Source organism: Orycteropus afer, unplaced genomic scaffold (assembly GCF_000298275.1).
Source record: "Orycteropus afer afer isolate SDZICR_OR568_19922 unplaced genomic scaffold, OryAfe1.0 scaffold00006, whole genome shotgun sequence".
In the NCBI taxonomy this organism is placed as follows: domain Eukaryota; kingdom Metazoa; phylum Chordata; class Mammalia; order Tubulidentata; family Orycteropodidae; genus Orycteropus; species Orycteropus afer.
Window position 1 is genome coordinate 1,026,660 of NW_006921593.1, and position 20,847 is coordinate 1,047,506.

The 20,847-nt window shown below is 50.3% G+C and overlaps 1 protein-coding gene across 1 annotated transcript in view; it reads left to right on the forward strand.

The window, feature by feature from the left end:
* The window catches only part of CUX1 (cut like homeobox 1), a 473,579-nt gene that overhangs the window by 91,513 nt on the left and 361,219 nt on the right, over positions 1–20,847 (forward strand). The window contains exon 2 of the mRNA XM_007940080.1: positions 10,349–10,459. Coding sequence (XP_007938271.1) covers positions 10,349–10,459 — 111 coding nt within the window. The remainder of the gene's footprint in view (positions 1–10,348; positions 10,460–20,847) is intronic.

A 20,847-nucleotide genomic window follows, 5' to 3' on the forward strand; every position in this document is an offset into this window, starting at 1 on the left:
GAAACACCGAATATGTTTCACGTATAGTGTGGTTTTAAGAGTTAAAGGGGCACGAGAAGACAGTCCTTATACGGTGATGTCAGGTGGAGTAACAAGGAAAGGAGAAGCGAACATTTCTTCTCACTCATTGTCCTGGGCGTTGCATCTTATTTGATTGTCATGCCAGCCCTATGAGGTACATATTAGTGTCCTCAATTTACAGTTAGGGAAAGAGGTTAAGTAGTTTGCCCAGGGTCACAGAGCTGGGGAAGGTGAGGACCCACCCAAGACTGCCTCTCTGGATCAGGAGTGCAAACTCCATCCATCCCCAAGTTCTTTGAATTGGGGTGGGGGGAGAGAACACAAAGCCACTGCCATTGAGTTGATTTTGACACATAGTGACCCCCATTGGGTTTCCAAGGCTGTAAATCTTTACTGAAGCAGATTGCTTCATCTTCCTCCTGCAGAGCAGGGAGTTCAAACCGCCAGCTGTGTGGTTAGCAGCCAAATACTTTACCCACTATGCCAATTAGAGCAGAGAGCAAAAACCAACCAAGCCCACTGCCGTGGAGTCCGTTCTGACACATGACGACCCTACAGGATAGAGGAGAATGCCCCAAAGGTGTCCAAAGCTGAAAAGCCAGGTAAGGTCTAGTGAAACAGTGCTAACTGGAATTGAGCCACATTTTCTCCTGTCTTCTGTTTTTTGAGAAAAGATGGTCAATGCCTAGGAAAATAAGATGATAGCAGGAGTTGGTCAGTCAAAAGCTTTCCTAGGTGTGCCCACTGTTCACCTGTTTGGGAGTCATGTGGGGCCTAGGGAGCTTCCCAGGGCCTACGCCACACTGGATTCATATCTACCCTATTTCTAACCCTTGTAAGAAGGCTGCAGGGTAGGTGGTGCTCACACCATCTTACAGATTGTGAAGGACTAGGTAACCAGCTAAAGGTGGGGGAGCCCACATTCCCCCGGGTCTGTTGGATCAGGGCTTCAAGTGTTCTTGCTACCGTGCTGGTCCCAAAACAGTTTCTACTCTTTCTCTAGGGGCCCACAGGACAGGATCCCCACTTGCGGTGGGAAACCGTGGTGTCAGATGCTGCCCCTGAGTGCTATGAGATCTGGCTAAGGGGTTTTGTCCTGGTCATTGAACACTAATCCCCAAGATGGGAAAAGATGGCTAAGGAAACTGTACTAAGATTTTCAACAAGGGCTGAAGCACACAGCATTTCTGATTAGCCCCCAGATAACTAGAAAATCGGATTATAGGCAAGCTGTCCACACGCCCACATTCTTGTTCCCTGGGAGCCGTTGGCGTGAGTAGGCCAGCGTGTTCACGCCTCTCCCCCACGACTGAGCCCGTGCTTGCTGGGCATTCTCTGAGAGCCGGGCTCTGTGCTGGGGCCCAGCCAGGACACTCACCCTCCCTTCCAGGAGACCTGGGGTGCGGAGACCAAGGGGCACAGTGTTCCTCGCCAGCAAATGGCACGTCTGATCCGTTGCTCTGTATTTTCCCAGGAGCATGTTGGAGTGTGTGTTTCCCTGGCCCCTTGTTTTCTGCTCCTCGTCTTTATGGTGGACTTGTGATGGGGTGCTTTCTAGGCAGCTAGGAGAGCTGAGTGGCTTCATTGGAGGAGAAACCCTCCTTAGCCATATGACCCTCATTCTTATATCATGTCACCTTTGTAGGGCTGGACCCAGAATCCTTTGAGGCTGCGATGGAGGGGGCACCAGATCCCACCTCTTACATGGTCTCCTTCAGACTTCCCTCCAGGTCCCTTGCCCCCCCCTTCCTTCATCCAGCCTTGCCCTGCTGCCAGGCCTTTTAAGAAGCCACCCAATCCACCTATCCCCTCCTCTCCAGTCCACGACAGTCCCCTGAATTGGGCCCAGAATGTTGCACCATTCCCGCTTTCAGTGCTTGGGCCGGCCCTTCCCTTGCGGCCTTTCTCCTCTCCTCCACGCCAGGATACCGCCTACCCTGAAAGCGTCTGTGTCGTGCTGGAAGCCTCCCCCAGCTGTGCAGGTGCGGCCCTTCCCGCTCCGCCTCCCTCTGTCTGCTGCCCTGCTGCCTCTTCTTCAAGGTCTAGCTCTAATTTTCTTTTCATGAAGCGGTGTCTGATTTTCTTCCTAGCAGACGTAACCTTGCCTCCTTTGACCCTTGTTTGTATTTTCTGTGGACTTTTGTGATAGCATTTACTATACCTCTTAGCTTAGTCTTCCCCCTAGCAAATACTTCCTGTCTGCTGTGAGGTGCCAGCGCTGTGTTAGGTGCCGGAAACCCAGTGAGCAAAACGCCAGCCTTGCTGCAGCTCCATGCTGTGGGGAGACGGACGTTAACCAAGCTTACCTGCAGAGGCGGAGGGAGCCAGGGCTCGGGGACACACGGAGTGTCTCTACCCCTATGGCAGGGGGCTGGGGAAGTGATATTTGAGCAGAGGTCTGCAGGTTTCATGGAGTTAACTTGAGTGTCCCAGAGGGAAGAAGGGGACCCAGCCCTCTGTTATCAGTGTATTACGTGCCCATCCAGAGGTATCTTGTATATAAGTATAAATTAATATAGATGCATATCTCTGTATTTACAGTGGACGTTTTCATCACTGTGAGTCTGTTTCAGGGAAATGGTTTTTAAATTTCTAATACAACACTGTTCTCTCCAAATGGCCCCCAGCCTGCCTCTTGGCAGCCCACTCCCTGGCCTGACTTTGCTGCCTCTCTGCACCTCCCTGGTTGACCTTGGCCAGGCTCCCTGATTCCCTGGGACCTCGTGTCTTCATCTATGACAGCACTGACCCCACAGTTGCTGTGGAGCGCAGTGGGCCTGGCGTTTTGGTGAGTGCTGATGACGTTGAACAGGGTGCCGGGATTGAGCCGGCCCCTGCCATGGGCCCCAGTAAGGTGAATATCTTGCCAAGAAGTTGGAGGCCTTTCCTGCGTGGAGGGATCGTCTCCGTTTCCTGAGCCTGTGCTGTTTCTGTCCCACGGGCCTGCCTCCTTCCTCTGCTGGACTGTGGACACCTGGAGGTCAGAATGTGATCTAGGTTTCACAGCCCAGTCAGGATCTTGGCGGTCGAGGGGATTCAGGTATGAGGTTAAGTGTGTGACTCTGATCCAACAGAAGCCTTGACCTTGATGAAGCGTTTCTGCACTATGCACGCCACACTATCATCTTAATTATTAGAGAGGCGGAGTCATTTGACCAAAACTGCACAGGTCGCAAGCATATGGAGCCTGGATTCCATCAGGGTTTTCTCTTGCAACCGTGGGAAGGGTCTTCCGATGTTTTGTATAGGGGTTTGGAGGGGCAACCACAGGAGGCCGGTGGGTGGGCTTGCAGGCCCTTCACCCCCTTACTAGCCCAGGCAGCTTCCATCAGTCAGAATGATGCCATTGCTGGAAAGGAAACAGACCCTGATCTGAGGGTCACCCTGCGGCTGGCCCTCCCGCTTTGCACAAGAGATCTTGGTCTTCATATAAAAATAAAGAATAAAGCCATTTTAAATTCTCATATCAGGTTTGCTGTTCGAATAATTTGGCAGATAATCTCTAAAGATACATCAGATGATCCAGCTCGTTGGATTGAAGTTAGAGATGGCGAAGAGAGAGCATGCTCTACCGGACTGCTGATGCTGTTGGTCTGAGTGTGTTTTCCTCACCAGCCCCGGCGGGAACCCACCCTGCCGAGAGCCTGGCCCCGTGTATCATGCAGAGAGGTGATGGGGGCCCAGCCAGGCCTTCAAAAGAGCTCCAGCAAGATGGAAGCAGCAGGTCCCCTCTACCCCAATTTCAAACAGACAACTGGCACCTGTATCGAAACACACCAAAAACCAAACCAAACTCACTGCCGTCCAGTCGGACCCGACTCATAGCAACCCCTCCTTGGGTTTCCGAGGCCGTATCACTACTGAAGTAGACTGCCCCATCTAAACGCACACCCACTTTAAAAGCAAGCAGTTACCAACCCATCATTGACGTTGTTATGTTGTTACCGTTTTATTGGAGGAAAAGATTGCTACTGTTTCTTTCAAGTAGGCAGCTACCTGGTGGTCTTTGGTTTGTTTGTTTGTTGTTCTTACTGTATCTTTCATCCTTGACTGGGAGGCTGGAGTCCAAGCGCAGAGACAAGGAAAACGTTAGGGGCTTTGCCCTTTGAGAGTCTATCAGAAATGGAGCAAAAGCATGTCAGAAACCTTAGTCAGCCAGGGCACGGGGTCCTGGTCGCACCCAGGTTCAAGATATACGGCAGTTGCATAGAGAGAGCAAGGAGGGTGTGTGCATAGCTGTTCCCTGCCGAGAGGAGGGGGGTGAGGGACGCTCCCGCACGACCTGCCAGTGGGCTTGTGCTCCGGGAGCCCGACCTGCTCCTGCTGGTGCCGATCCTGGCGTGCGCTGGCCACAGGCAGGAGCTCGGCCTTACGCCGGATGCTCTGAGGCTCCTGTCTGTGGAACGGTCTTGGCAGGAGTAAGACAGCAACACCCATGTCTTGAATCAGCCCCAGAGTCCTCAGTCAGCCTGGCCGGACGCATCATCCTCACACTCAGGACGGGCTGGATGAGGCTTTGTGAGTTTAAGCGTGGCTTTCATTTGCTCCTCTGTGAGGTGGGCTGGGCCACACAGCTGCTGAGGGGCCAAGGAACTGGAACCCAGGCCCGTGTGGTTCCAAAGCCAGAGGCCCTTCACTGGACCTCGCTGTCCCCCAGCAGCAGTCCTCAGATGTTACTTTGAGAGAAATGGTTTCTGCATTTAAGGGCCTGTCCAAGGCAGAAGAAGATTCTCACCCACAGCCCTGACTCTTCCTGGTTGGAGGTGCTGGGCTCAGGGCTTCCTGCCAGTCCTGCCAACTTCCTGTTCCCTGACCTGGGCCCTCAGGTGTCTCCAGGGGAGAAGAGGTCTCAGCAGTTCTGAGCAGATGCCCCTCCTCTCCCCTTCCAGGGTGAGTTCTAGCTGGGCTGAGGGGTGGTTTCTGTGACTGGCATGGCCTCCCTGTTCAGCGAGGCCTGAGACTGACCGTTGGGGTGCACATTGTGAAAGAAACAGCTGTTTTTTTTTTTTTTAATTGTGATTTGGGTAAAAGTTTAGAGCAAATTCACTTTCTATACAGCAGCTCACATACACTTTGTCTCATGACATTGACTACAATTTCCCACAATGCAACAGCTCCCCTCTCACTGCCTTCCCATAGTCACCTCTTCCCTGTGTCCATCCCTCCATGCACTCCTGCCCCCTGAGCTGTCTCCCTGTGCATACATAGCCCTTGTATTCTCCCATGACTGATCTCTCCCAGGAGTGTATCTACCTCAGGTAAATATTTACCTCATATGCCTGTCTTTGACTGAAAGCCACAGGTGTGGGTTCAGTTCCAGACCTGAAGGGCAGCTAGGGGCCATAGTCTCGGTGGTTCCATCAGGCTCTATCAGACCAGCAAAACTGGTCCCCCCCTTTTTTTTTTCTAAATGATTTTGAGTTTTGTTCCACATTGCTCTCCCTCTCTATCCAGGATCTCCTACACAGATCCCCCTCCAAGGGGTTAACAGTGGTAGCTGGGCACCATCTAGTTCTTCTGGTCTCATAGTCATATAGGCTGAGGATTGCATGGTGTACCAGTTGCTTGGATTAATTGTTTCCATGAATCTTTAGTTTTCTTCATTCTTCTTTGCTCTGGACAAGGAGAAACCCATCATTGCATCTAGAGGGCTGCTTGCAAGCTTTTAAAATCCCAGTGGATACTCGCCAAAGTAGGAGATGGAACAATGTTTTGTGTAATATGTTATGCCAGTTGAGCTTGATGTCCCCTGCGACTATGGTCCCGAGCCCACAGGTTCAACTACTCGCTCCCTCTGGCTGTGGCCAAGAAGTGACTACAACCTCCTCCCTTGTCAGCTGTACTATATACCTGGGAATTCTTACAGAACATACAAATACACTTGTAGAAACATTGTCTGCCAACCCCATACATGGTCTTGGGTACTCTTCTCCCTGCATAGACATACCTAATAGTTCAGCCTGTTTACCCATCTATCCACCCTTATACCCACGTTTGCCTTCACTGACAATGCAGTACTGTATGTGCAAAAGGGTTCATATTTGTTGTCTGTACCTCCCATGCACCTCTCTTTGTCTTCCTCTTCCTCAGTGCCACCATGTTGATCACTCACATCTGGTACATTGCCCTTCCTTTCACCCACATCAATACTTGTCTCTACCTATCTAACAACAGCTGTTGTTTTGACAAAGGCCGTGTCAGGTTCACTTTTTGAATCAGCAGTGATTCACGAGTTTGGCTATTTTAGGCCCTGCCCTCTGGGAAGGTGGACACACACTTGGAAAGCAGAGGCCAGTCTGTTACAGTTATGTACTCGGCACACTAGGTAAACCACATTTATATAGTTGTATGTGTATCTATCTTTTCACGTTAACAGGGTTTTTAAGATTAGTAAATATGGCATCTTGTCTAAGCAGATGGTCCATGCTCGTGGCAGAGTAGTCAAAAGTGCTCTGAATTGTTTAGGGAGGTGAAGGTGAGGCCTACAATTCGGAAACCTCGGCCACCGAGTCACTGAAGAGTAAGCCCCACCACACTGGATCCCCCCTCAGGGCTGAGCTCAGTGACAAGCCTCCTTTGTGTTTTCTGAGATTCCTGAGCAGTGTGCAAGCGTAGGTATCGATCGTCTGGACTCTCAGCGCTTGGCTTACACAGACCTTGTCGCTCACCCCACCGCGGACAGCGACACGCAGGCCTTTGCTTTTGCGCTGTTGCCATGCAGTCGGCACACCTTTGCTGACAACAAGTTGGCCCAGTTCTTCTGCTGTGTGAGACTTTGCGGCTTTCAGGCGTGGGGTCCCCTGTGTGCTCCTTTTTCCAGGTGACCAGTGACTCGGTGGCCGAGGTTTCCGAATTGTAGGCCTCACCTTCACCTCCCTAAACAATTCAGTTCCCTTATTAACATGTCATTGTATTTGACATCTTGAGTGTAGGCAGACACGGGCGTTAGTCACACAACATTTGGCTTATGCTCAGCCACCATCTTCTTCCCTTTGAGTTGTTGCCGCAGCCTGAGAACCTCTCCATGTCTTTCAGGAGGATTTGGCACTAAGGGGATGGGGGAAGGGGAAGGATTCAGTGGTGGTGTTTTTTTTTTTTTTTTAATTTTTATTGTGGTAAAAACATACACAAGACATTTACCAACAGCTTCCACATTTACAGCTCAGAGACATTGATGACATTTTTCATGTTGTGTCACCATTATTGCCATCCTTCTCCAAAGTGTCCCACCACCATTAGCATAAACTCAACGCCCCCCAGCAAAAGCTTCCCCTTTCTGCCTCCCTCCTACCCCTGATAACCACTAATAATCTTTGGTTTATTTACATACACACACATATATTTTCAATATATTATATACATTGCCAGGAATTTTCCCTTCCTTCCCCCCCTTCCCTAGTAACCAACAAAGAAAGTTTCCTTATGTATAAACCTTTCCTTGACTTTTTACAGTAGTGGACTAATACAGTCTTTGTCCTTCTGTGATTGACTTATTTCACTCAGCGTAATGTCCTCTAAGTTTATCCACATTATGTGGTGGTTTGCAGGTTCTGCATCATTCTTTAGAGTTGCATAGTATTCCATCATGGGTATGTACCACAATTTGTTTATCATTCCTTCATTGATGGGCACTTAGGCTGTTTCCATCTCTTTGCTATTGTGAATAGTGGTGCAGTAAACATGGGTGTGCACATCTGTCTGTGTCCTGGCTCTCACTTCTTTAGGATATATGCCTAGTAATGGGATTGCCGGATCAAATGGTATTTCTATTTCCAGCTTTTTAAGGAACCGCCATAATGATGTCCACACTGGTTGCATCATTTTACAGTCTCGGTGGTGTTTTTGTTAAAGAGACTCAGTGAAAGATGGTGAGCTTTGATTGTGCTCGACCGGAGAGTTGGCACTGTGACTGGGGGAGCACTGTCTGCCTTCCTTGCTGTGCCAGTCTGTTTCTGTGGTGGTTCATGGCAGCTCAGTATTAACTTTGGAGACCCTTGGTATTTTTTCACGTTGATCCGCATATGCCTGCAAGTATGGGGAGAGGAGTGTGGCAGGCTCCCATGGAGCCCCAGATACTGGTGGCGGGTTCCCTCAGGGACACCGGCTCTGTAGCTCTGTGATAAAGGTGGGACCAGTGCCTCCCATCAGGGGACCTGTTGCAGGCTCAACCCTGTTCAGTCAGGCTTTTGAGGGTTGTGCCCTGGGATCTGGGCTCCATGAGCACTGGGCAGAGGGGACTCAGAGTGAGGAGGTGGGTGGGATACCGAGGCACACAGAAGGCTGTCCCTCTGCTCCTCAGTGTTTTCCCGCTCACCCCGAGCTCTTCATACTGGGTGATGAGCTGTTGGAGTCAGGGCTGGGACCCCATGGTCACCTTTGCACGCCCAGCGTTCCCGCACCTTGCTGGGCAAGCAGAAGTCAGCCTTCCGTTCAGCAGAGGAAGTAGGCCCCACGGACAGCAGTCACTGCTCTCTTGTTTTTCTCGAAGTTTTCTGTGTCTGTGTGTGATTGGAACGAAACATCAACTTTTTTTTTGTGTGTGTCATATTTCAATATTGGCTTTTTTTCTTCTTGAAGTCTCCTTTTATAACTTCTGCTGCTGCTTAAATATAGCTGTCTGCGTCCTCCTCCTTCCAGATTGTTTATGGTTTGCACAGCCTTCTGCTCCTCTGCGATTGCTCTTCTCCATCCCCATCCCCATCCCCGCTCTGCCACATTGGTTGCGGCTGCTCTTTTTTCCTGCCTTCACTTGCTGGGATGTGTTTCAAATGTGGTCTATCAGAATGCTCAGTGTTTCCCTCATCTCTGCAGTCGCTTTGACATCTGTTCTTGAATCCCAGCCCACAGGATTCTTTTGGACTTGCTTGCCCGAGACTTGCTGTAACGCCAGAAATAGTGAAGGGGAGAGTGCAGTAGGGTGGGTGCCTCTCCCCGTCGCCTCATTTTCTTCTCACCCCTTTTGGAAAGCGTCTGGGCTTGCCCGCGTGGCAGCAGCACAATGCCCTGGCTGTTGATCCGGCACTTGGTCGTCTTGTCTGGCTTGGGCCTTGGGCGGCAGTGGCCCACCCTGTCGTGGCACTAATGATGTGTTCAGCGGGAGGGTCTGCAGTTCAGGTATTTCTCCCAGAAAGGAAAGCGGGTGGGACTTCATGAGATGGGAGGAGAAAGCCCCTAGCATGCTTCCTTGATGTGTGGACAGGATCTCAGTCGCTGATGTTTCTTGCCTTCTAGCCTCTGCGTTGGTCCTTGCTCGGCTCAGCCCCAGGGTGATAGTCCATGCCATTGGCAGCCATGCAGAGCAGCCACCTTTAATCCTAAACAAAAGTGCCTGTGTGTGTGTGGTGTGTGGGGTGTGTGTGTGTGTGTGTCTTTAATAACTGAAACCACTCAGCATGGGAGTGGGCCTTTTGGTGGCCACAGAAATGTGTCCTTGTGTTCCTGCGGTCCGCCCGGAGCATCATCCTGGGCCCATCTGTTTCAGGCTTGTTGGAAGCAGATCCCCTTGGCATCTTCCAGAATTTCCAAGGCCTGGGCACGGGTTCTTTGATATACTGTCAGTTTGTCACGTGGAGCAGAGCTCAGGGCCCTTGGCTCCCGATGGGTCTCCTTACTTGGGATCCACCCCTGGTCGTTCTAAGCGTTTTAATGGTTTGAGGGTGGCTCCTGTTTGCAGGTGCCTTGTTTCCAACTGGCTAAGGTGTTGGGAATAGTTATTTTGGGAGTTTGCTTCATTAAAGCATCTTCTTGAAAACAAGTATTAGGTTAACTTTAATGGTACCTTACATGCCGCCTGGCCTGTCGGAAGCTCACAGTAAATATTTGTTGAATGAAAGCAAACTGTGTGTAACTACAAAAGATGGCAGGCCCACACTGCCGAGGGACAGGCAGAATGCCCCAGTGAGCGGCACCGACTAAGACAGGAGCCCCAGAGCACAGCAGCATGGCCAGAGAGGCACGTGCTGTGAACAGAAACGGGGCCACTCCCAGGAGAGATACCATGTGGGCACTGGCCTGACTCTGGTTTTAGCAAAGAAAAATGTGTCTGCACATTTTATTGTAGAAACATAGACATTTGTGAAGTGCATGTTGATGCAGTGCACCTCACGTTGGGCAAGTTTGGTTCTCAGAGCAGCCCGCACGGAGCCGATTGGAAACGCACTGCGGTCTTGCTGCCTGCCCTTTCTTCTTGACCCAGCCCCTCCTCTGCCAACACATTGATAATCTCCAGAGCCGTGGGGTTACCTCGCCAGGGCCCTGGTCAGATGCGATCTTCTCTGGTACAACAGACACTTACAATCTCGTTTCTCGTTTTTGTTTCTCTTGACAGAGAGAACTTGATGCCACCGCAACAGTATTGGCTAACCGACAAGATGAGAGCGAGCAGTCCAGGAAGCGGCTTATCGAGCAGAGCCGGGAGTTCAAGAAGAACACCCCAGAGGTGAGGTGGGGCCCCCGGCGAGGTCTGTTTGGAGGGCTCTTGTTATTCTAGTACATATTCAGAAGACATTTTGTAAGCATTTCATTTTTCTCAGACACATATACTGCAAATGACCGAGTTGTCTCGTTTATTCCCAGTCCCGTTCTCTCTTTACCACGTACCACTACGGGGCTGTGGAAATGTGAGAGTTCATAGGCTCATACGTGGTTGGAGCAGATTAAAGCACAAGCTTTTTCCAAATGCACATATTGAACGAGTTGGGCGTACAAGAGTATGTGGCCGGGTGTGGGGAATCGCGGAGCCCAGCCCAGCCCCTGAGCGCGTCCCTCCGAAGTCAGTGGGGATCAGTGAGCATAAGGACACTGTGGGGGCCAGGGGACTTTGAGGACTTGCTCCCCTGGTGGCGGGGCAGGTGGGGTGTCTGAAGGGTACACGCATCTGAGGGTAGCAATGTGCTGGTTTATTTCTTGTAAGCTTGACATTTAGTCTGGTAGCTGTTTAAACAGTCTATATGTTTCTTGAAATAGGCTTTAGCGGGCACTGGACATGGGCACTTTCCATGCTCCTGTGTTTTTCTTGTAAATTTTACTGGAAAGACAGTGTGTGGAGTTGCTGCAGCGGCACTCTGCTGCTCTGTTCTCTAGGTCCCTTGTTCCCTTTAGTCGCAGTCAGGGGCACGTTAAGAAATAAAAAGAAACGAGGGTTTGCAGACAGTGGAGCAGGCGTGGGAATTGCTTCCCAGGGAGCTTGTGCCATTTTGACCCACACTGGTTTCCACACCCTGGTGCGCAGCTCTCACCAAGCCTCCTGCACTGTCTGCCCGATGTGAGTTGGAGCTGCCTAGAGCTTCAGCCTCTGCTTCTAGGCCTTGAACTTCTTCCACGTAGGACAGAGGCACAGCCTTCTGGAAGAAATGTGCCTAATTTTCATAGTTGAATATTCCTGGAAAATAATGTGTCAAATGAGTTTTTAAAAGTAAGCTCATTTTCAATGTTTGCTTATTTAAGGGAATGAATGCTATTGTGAATCATTTTGGAAAACAAATTAACTCTCCTTCCAGTGTAATTATTTTGGGAGGAAACCTGACAGCACAGTGAAAAGACAGGGCCTTTGGTCTCAGATGCCCTCTCCACCCGACGTGTCCTTAAGTGTGGGTCTTGTGTTCATCAGACCAAACGTGCAGATGAGAGTAGTACACCCCGGGGGACTTCAGCTTCTGGGCAGCCGTGGGGGTCCCTGTTCTCTGTGTCCAACCTCGTCATGAGTAAAGGCAGAAGAAAGGAAAAGGCCGAGTGGCCTACCTCTGTGTCTCTCAGGCTGCTTCAGCGCAGACTGGCTCTGAGGGTAGTTGTGGAATCTGCGAGCTCTCATCCTTGACTTCCATTTCCTCATGCCGACCCCCCAGTGCAGTTCCTGTTCTGGAATTCCAATTACACGTAGGTTATTCCTTTTGATGATATCCCACATGAACCTTAGGCTTTCTTCATTTTGTTTTGCTCTTTTTTCTGATTGATCCCTTTCCAAAGAAGTGTTCAGGTATTTGCCTTCAGTCTCCCTAATTCTGTCTTCCATTGATTTAATTCTGCTCCTTTGCCCATCAATGTCTTATCTATTTCTGAAAATTTAGTATTAATCTTCTGGATTTCCGTGTGTAGGTTTTGTATCATTTCTAATTTTTCATTTATTTTGTCATTTGAAATTGTCTTTTGAAGTTGTTCTGGGGTTTTCTCTGTGTTTTCTTTGATATGTCTCTCAATTTGTTGAAGATACCTAAATACAATTCTTTTGAATTCCTTATCAGGGAGTTCCAATGCTGCGTCTTCCTCAGGGATGTGTTTTGGGTCCGTATCCTGGTCCCTTGTTTCTCCTGCTTTATCTTGCTTCTTTGTGCGGATAGTGATGCTCTATTGTCTCCGAGGCCTTGTGACATTTACACTCCTCGGAAGGAAGATTGGGCAATCTGCTTCCATAGTGATACTGCCTCGGAAACCCAAGGAGGGTCATTAAGAGTTGGGTCCGACTCAACGGCATAGAAGAACAACAGTAACGTTGGAGTGACTTGCCCATAATTTTCGTTTTCTTTGTATGTTATCTATGTAAGCAGGGTAATATGCTGTGCTCCTCTATTTGCTAGTGGGCAGCACTTATATACTCACCACCTGTCTCCTTTCCTGTTGTCAGCCTCTCGTATGAACCTGCCACCCTTGGCAAACAGAGCCTATTCCTAGGTCCCTGGAATCTGAATGAGGATGCTATCACTTTACAATCTAAAATGGTTGCCACTTGTAAAGATTCCAAATGGCTGTGCCCTTGGTCACTTTAAATATCCAAAATGGCCGCCACTTGTAAGCATTCAAAATGGCTGCATCCTCGGTCACTTTAAATATTCAAAATGGCTGCGCCCTCTGGACAGCGGAAAGTCAACAGCTCAGGCTGTCTCTCACCTTGCTGTTTCCCCTCCTAGTCATAGGCCACCAACGCAGTTGGGTAGACTTGAACTGTTAATCATTTGTTGAACAGCACAATGTGTTGGCTTAGTTGTGTGACTCCATGCTGTTATGTGCCGTCGAGTCGGCCCCGACTCATAGCGACCCCTCCTTGGGTTGCTGAGGCAGCATCGCTACGGAAGTAGATTGCCCAACCTTCCTTCCGAGGAGTGGCTGGTGGGTTTGAACCGCCAGCCTTCTGGTTAGCAGTCAAGTGCCTTAGGCACTATGCTACCAGAGCTCCCAGGTGATTCCATAGAAAACTGAAAAAAAGAAAGGCAGGTCCATCCATCTGGGCAGATAAGATGGTGGACTGCAAACAAAGTCATGAGACGTGTCATACAATAAAACCAGGAGACTAGGCAGAGCACTGGGTTCCTAGGTGTCCTCTGGAGTCCCGGACTCCTTGTCAGTTGCTAAAGGCAAGTGCCAACCAAGGACATGGCATGCTTCCCTTCAGCCACCCGGTGCCCAGCACACGGTTGATAAATGTTAACTGAGCTCAGCTGACCTGTGTCCCGCCCACTGTTGGCATCTTTGTGACTGTATGAGTAACTCACCCAGCTGCTCTGTGGGAGCAAAGGCCTGGAGAGCGTCTCTCATAAGGATTACAGTCTAGGAAAAACCCTCCAGGGGCAGTTCTGCTCTGCCATACAGGATTGCTGAGAGTTGGGACCAACCCAGTGGCATACAGCAACAATCCCCCAAAGTAGAAGAGGCCTGGGGAAGAAGCAGCCTTCTTGGTCAGTGCCCTTTGGGACACTTCAGGGCACGTTTTGGAGGCATTGTCACCCATTGGGAGCCTGGGCGCTGGGAAGGCTCTCCTAGTGCTTCTTCCCTCCCAGCCCTTGCCTGTGGGCCTCCTCCACAGCAGGGGGGTCCTTCAGTGTCAGCTTCCAGGGAGGCGTGGCAGGTGCTCTGCTTGCAGACCCTGCCCCGGGGACGCCTGTCTCAGTGTCCTATCCGAGGAACAGCCTTGAAATAGATCTGTGTGAGGCTCCTGTGGGAACTCTGCGACCAAGACCTGGTCCAGAAGGCTGCCAAGTTCATTGACAGCCACCAACCAGAATCTTCTGCTTGAAGTTTTGAAGCCACTGAAGGCCAGACTGGGGGTGGGAACAGGTAGCTGCTGCCAAGGTCCTCCGGGTACAGAGGGGGACTCTTAACACCTCTGTGGGGCCTCGGGTGTGTGCTGGGCCTGGGCCTCAGGGTCCAGAAGGGCAGAGTGGATGGTCATGTCATTTGAAGTCTCCATCCAGAGGAGCTGTGCCAAACTTGGTCACTGCCTAGCTGTGTTGTTGTTGGGTACCCAGGAGTTGACGCTTACTCATGGTGACGCCATGTCACAGTGGAGAACCGCCTCACAGGGTTTTCTTGGCTGTAAACTCGCGGCAGTGGATTGCTAGGTCTTTCTCCCCCAGAGGCACTGGGTGGGTTCAGATGCCCAGCTTTGTGGTTAGCGGCTGAGCACTTAACTGTTGTGCCACTGGGGCTCCTTTTTTCTAGCTATACCGCTAGAGAAATCATTAAACAACTGCCGAAACAGATTACCACTGTGGAGATAACACTTTCAGAAAAAGGAAGGCTGCTTAGAGCTGTGTTCTGAAGGGTGAAAAACACTTGGCTTGCCAGAGAGAAAGGCGTACTCCTTAGTTACGGACACCCCTCCCCCCAGTCCTCGCCCACCTTGCACTGTTCGCCTGCTTGGAGAGCAGCCACACAGACAGACCCAGGCCGGAGGGTGTTACTGCCTATCTAGTACCCAGTATGAGAGCCCTGGTGGCATAGTGCCTAAGGCATTTGACTGCTAACCAGAAAGCTGGTGGTTCAAACCCACCAGCCACTCCTCGGAAGGAAGGTTGGACAATCTACTTCCATAGTGATACTGCCTCGGAAACCCAAGGAGGGGTTGCTAAGAGTCAAAATTGACTTGACAGCAGTGAGTTTTGAGTTAGTACCCAGTGCACTGCTCCTTGAGGGCTGTGTTGAAGTCCCTGCTGTCCTGGTAAAGGAGAAATCTTCCTTGCAGCGTCAGTTGAATGAGCTGTGTGTCTGACGTACAGTACTGGGCAGCAGAGAGACCAAGGGTAGTAGGAGCATATCTCACCCATAAAAGAGTTCATACTTTGCTAGACGGGCAGCACCCAAGGGCGATGGGAGAAAGCTCGACTCCAGGAGGGAGAGGAAAGGCCCTGCCAAGGACCTGGGGGAGGACAGGCTTGGGCTCTGATGGCAGGCACCTGCCCAGGACCACAGTGCAGAGGGTGCTGAGCTGGATGGAGCCCCGACTGTTTTTTGCTTAGGATACATTTTTCCCAAGTGTTAGTTTTATATCATTAGATTAATACATTGAAGTCATCTGCTATTGTGGCTGTGTCTTTCTAATCTAAAAATTATCCTTCATTTGTAGGGGATTGCAGTGATTCTCTGAGTAAAATTTAGGAGGCTCTGAATCAAAAAGAAATTCCTTTCAAAGAAAAACATTTTTATTTTTTAAAAATTTTCTAATGGAACATCAATTCTCTATTGACTTAGTAATTGGGAGCTGAACATAATGGGCTGTTGGTGGCTTCTGGGTTGTGTAGGCTTTCATATTTATTCTTGCAGGTGACTTACTGGCTGAGTCTCTTTGGGTAAATAACTTAATCGCCACCAAGTCCTAGTTTGGGCCTCTAAAGTATGCCACGATGGGCCCAGCTGCCAGGGCTGCTGTGGGGATGGGGCCTGGTGTGTGTGTGAAGGCTCCACACAGGGCCTGTTGCTGGGGTCCAGGTCACATGTGCAGCTAGCATGAACTTGGCACATGTAGGACACAGTACACTAGAGGCAGTTGATTTCTGCTTCTCAAAACTAGCTCAAGCCAAACCAAACTCACTGCCATTGAGTCATTTCTGACTCATAGCGACCCCCATGGGTTTCCAAGGTGGTAAATCTTTATGGAAGTAGATTGCCCAGTCTTCCTTCCATGGAGTGGCTGATGGGTTTGAACCGCCAACCTTCTGGTTAGCAGTCAAATGTCAACACTAGCTCAGGGGACGAAAACACGTCAGCAAGAACCGAGGCAGAGTTTCAGCTTTAAATGGTCCGAAAGGTAGCTTGGATTACCAGGTACTCATTTTACAGGTATTGATTGAACGCCTTCCGTGTTTGGTCCTGGAGATCAAATCCAGTCCCTGTCCTTAAAAGTTCTTTTCTTTCTCCTCCAGCAAAAAGAACATTGTGACTCAGTGGGCTGGGTGCTGCAGCAGTACAGGCGGGGTCTCCTGAATGCAGACTTCTCCCACAGAAACGCTGTTACATGAATGGTGGTCACGCTCTCTGGCTGAGCCACATACCCCTCGATAGTCCTGAGTGTAGACAGACGGTTCTGCTTTGTGAACCTTGGTTCTTAACCTTTGAAATACTGATGACAGCTAAGGACTGGCTTCACTGAGATACACACGTTTGTAGGCTATTTCAGGGTCTCCCGGAGTCCCTGGAACTCATTCACGAACCCTGCAATTAGAACCAAGGTTCTCTAGATGCACGGTTGCATTTTCCAGGAGGATGGCCAGGGTGGGAGGAGGCAGAGGTGGGCAGCAGTGGTGGGGAGGCCTGTAGGGGCTAGAGCTCCAGAGCTGCCCGTGTGTGTGTGTGTGTTGGGGGGAGGGCTAAGTGGGGAGGGCCAGGGCCTTACCTGCCGGGGCTGGGAGGTGGCGTGGAAGTGGCAGCCCTTGGTAAGGTGGTCCACAGTTGGCAGCAGGGGCCCGAGAGGGTGTGGCCAGCGCCTCTGCAGCCGGACAGCACGTGCCTCCGCCCGAGGCTGGTGAAGAGCGTGGGCTGGGCCGGCCGCAGGGCTCGCGGAGGAGGGCGGCGGCAGCTCTGGAGAAGCCTGGTGGTGCTGGGACCATCTGTGCGGGGGAGGCCCGGTCCCGGCTCCCGCACACCCCGGGGAAGTTTTCTGAGTCTTCCTGCTAGCCTTCTGCTCTGCCTTTGCTTTGATCTGAGATCTGAACTGTCGATTTCCTGTGTGTGAGTCCAGTGTTACTTTCCTGTTCCGGGCACCTGTGCTGCCATCTCAGCGCTGCTGAAGGTCAGGATCACCTTTTAACACCCAACACAACATCTGTGTTTATAAAACGGGCTGCGAGTGTGTCAGCAGGTACGTGCAGAGCCCTGACCAGAACCAGGCCAGGTGTGGGAGCCACCTCACTCCCTGGACCCAGAACTGGTAGCTTTAAGATCTCATTATTCAACTTAAAAAACCCCGTTGTGGTCAGCAGACTCTGACGCGTGGTGATCCTGATGCGTTTCACGGTAGGACTGCTTCACGGGGTTTTCTTGGCTGTAATCTTGTGGCTGCAGGTTGCCAGCCCTTTCTTCCACGACGCCGCTGGGTATATTCAAACCACAAACCGTTTACACCATGGAGGGACCTTCTTCTACCTAGAAGTTACTTCTTTCTTATTTTTCATTTGGTTAAGTTTTCTTCTTTCTTATTTTTCATTTGGTTAAGTTTGCTCCAGACTTCGTCTTGAGGACCTTCTAGCTCCCACTGTCAGAGCAGGAAGTCGAACTGCTCTGAACTGCTGGGTGGGCTGCTTCCCTGATGGGTGTCTGGAGCAAATGCAGGTGTGGGTTAGTGCGCTGGAGGCGCTGGCAGGTGAAGTCTGGGAGGTTTCCAGGTGAGTGCGCAGTGTCTGACGTGCACTGGGGAGTTAGGTATGGAAAGGGTGGCTGCTCAAGTTGGGGACCGAGGGGCCCAGGGTGGTCTCCTCCCTTGAGAAACTTTGAGGCTGACTCATTCTTCCTGTGACTTAGGCCTTGCTTCAGGACTATGCCATGTGTCTGTGATACGTGATTCTCACATAAAAGGTCTCCAGGTTAGGCTTGCCTCTAGAAGGAGTGCGGGATGGTTGGGTTTTGTTCTAATCCTTTTCCATAAGGCAAGAGCCACCATCATTTACTGAGCACCACAAACCTGAGATACAGCAACTTTATCCTAAAACCGGGTCCAGGGTGCGTTTTTGCCATAGCAGGGTATCCAGCTCCTGCCCCGAGATGCTTCTCAGGAGCCCAGCATCAAGTCGATTCAACGCATAGTGACCCTGTCTGGATTTCCGAGGCTGTAAATCTTCACGGAAGTAGATTGCCCGGTCTTCCTTCTGTTGGAGTAGTTGGTGGGTTTGAACCTCCAACCTTCTGGTTCACAGTCAAATGCCTTAGATACTATACCACCACAGCTCCTTATAAAATGAGCACATCTCTTCTGTGAGGAAAAACACCAAAAAACAAAACCCACTGCCATCAAGTTGATTCTGATTCATAGTGACCCAATAGGACAGAGTAGAACTGCCCCATAGAGTTTCCAAGGCTGTAAATCTTTACAGAGCAGGCTGCCTCATTTTTTTTTCCTGCAGAGCGGCTGGTGTGTTCGAACCACTGACCTTGTGGTTGGTGGTTGAATGCTTTAACCACTGCCCCACCAGAACTCCTCCTTCTGTGAGGAAACTGAGCTGTGGTCCTGGAGCTCTCACTGGCAGTTGTGTTTGTGATAAATTTCACCTCCACGTGGAATGTTAACCCTAAGAGCACCCCATCCACTACACCAGCAGGCTATCTGTTTCCTATACCTGTCCCGTCCGCATGCCTTTGTCCTCACGGCATTGTGTCTTGCTCCTGTCGTCATCAGCGGAGTGTGGCCTCAGTGCCAGTCATTTGTGGTCCGGTCCGGGTGTGGGACGCTCTGCTTCCCTCTCTGTCTTCAGCCTGAGGCGTGCGCCTGGAAGGGCCGCCTGCTACGGCCGCCACAGTCCGGCTGTGGTGCCGCCTCCTGGCCCAGCGTGCCCACTTTGTGTCGGAGAACGTTGTCTCCGTAGCTGACACGACTGCTTTTTCACTGGCTGTGTCATTTCCTGAGTCCCAAGACGTTAATTTGCCCTTTCTGCCACAGACTGGAGTGCTATCCTGGTTTTTACACTCTTGGGGAACAGAAGTAAAATACCAAGTTGGGGGAGTTGTCTTGAGATAAGACTTGGAAAGACTTGCTTCATCATCAAAATGAGCTAGATTTGTTGATTCCTTCCAGACGTTAGCAGAACGGCAGGTCTCCTCCTTTAGGAAAGCAACAGCTGTGTATTTGCTGGTGAGGACGAACTGTGTCTGAAGTAAAATACGAAATCCCATCACATTACGTCAGTGCTATGTCCTCTACACATCAGCTGCCCGCTTTCTGCCAAGGTAAGGAAGATGCCGTAAACCGCGTGATTCGCTTTTCACTCCCTGTGAGAAAAGGAGCTATAGGATGGGCGTGGGCCTGGGGGTAGTGATGTATAGTTGGCGCCTGGACCCCAATGCATGTATGTAGTCACTGCTTCTCCAGCACTGCAGGGAGTGACTCAGCCTGGAAAAAGAGAGTCACTTACAAATAAAGCTGCGACTGAAATGGTCCCGTCATGCATATGCTGCCTTGACCACATTGGCTGGGGCTCGATGTGAAGGTTGAGCGGGCATCTTTGCCCGCACGGCCTCACTGGGCACAACCACGTACCGTGCCTGAGAGCCTCCGCTGTTTTTTTAACATCTCTAAGGTGAGAACGATTATTATAAATACATCATGGAATTGCTGTGAGCGTGAAATGAGGTCAGGTATGATTTCTTGTCCTTTCAAACTGTAGTGCAACATACAGACGTTACTAGCTACCACTTGACATGTTTGTGTTAGTGACGGGATTGTCAGCTCTTTTGTTTTTGACAAATTAATAGACCACGAAGGTCTGTGTGACTCTTGGGTTTACGGCTCAGGTTTCGTTTTTGTTGTAATCCTCACCGGTATAAAATCAGTGCAGGCGAGAGACTAGGAAGGCCCACATCCTTTCCTTGTGTTGGTTAGGACGTGTGAGCGGGCTAATTGAATCTGGTAGCATAGTGGCTAAGCACTTGTCTGCTAACCAGAAAGCTGGCGGTTCAAACCCACCAGCCACTCCTCGGAAGGAAGATAGGGCAATCTACTTCTGTAGTGATACTGCCTTGGAAACCCAAGAAGGGGTCGCTATGAGTCGGGGCCGACTCGATGGCACATAACAACAACAACAAGCCCAGATCTGACAGACAGACCTCTGCTGACAGAAGCCTCTCCTGAAAGGGCACTGATGGCAGAGGAGACCTCGAAGCTTTGCAGACCAGGCTGTGGCAGGGCTCCTAAACGCCTCAGCACACAGCAGCTCAAGAGCAGGGAGTTAGGGACCTAGGCACAGTGTCTCTGATCAGTCCGCTGCTCTGGGACCATTACCGGGTCTCTCTCCCACTTCTGAAGCATAAGGGCTTGCAGGGCAGGAACTTTGTCTTCTCCACGTTGTTCCTTAGCCCTGTACCTTGAGCACCATGGACACATAGTGATGACGGTGGTACGAGAGGCCCCATCATATTGATGGCATTTATTTAGGAAGTTTTTCTTTCCAAAATATAAGAGCATTTTTTAAAATGCTAATCATATCCTCTTGTAAGATTAATTTCTCAAAGCAGGCAGAGAATAAAATTTTATTTAACCCTTCAATTTTATTTTATTTTTTTAAAGCAAAGTACTTAAAAAAAATGGCATTTAAGAAATTCCTTTCTTTGAGAGTTCCTCAAAAAGTTAAAGATGGAATTACCATGTGATCCCCTGAGTCACTCATAGGTATGTACCTATGAGAATTAAAAACATGTACCCACACACAGACTTGTACACAAATCTTCATAGCAGCATTAGTCACAGTAGCCAGAAAGTGGCAGCAGTCCAGATGTCCATCAACTGGTGAGCAAGTGAGTAAGTCGTGGCATATTACGTGCAACGGACTGTCATTCACCCGCAGAAGGGAATAATGCACCCAATACAGGCTACGCCCTGGATGAAAACACTGTGCTTAGGGAAAGAGGCAGACA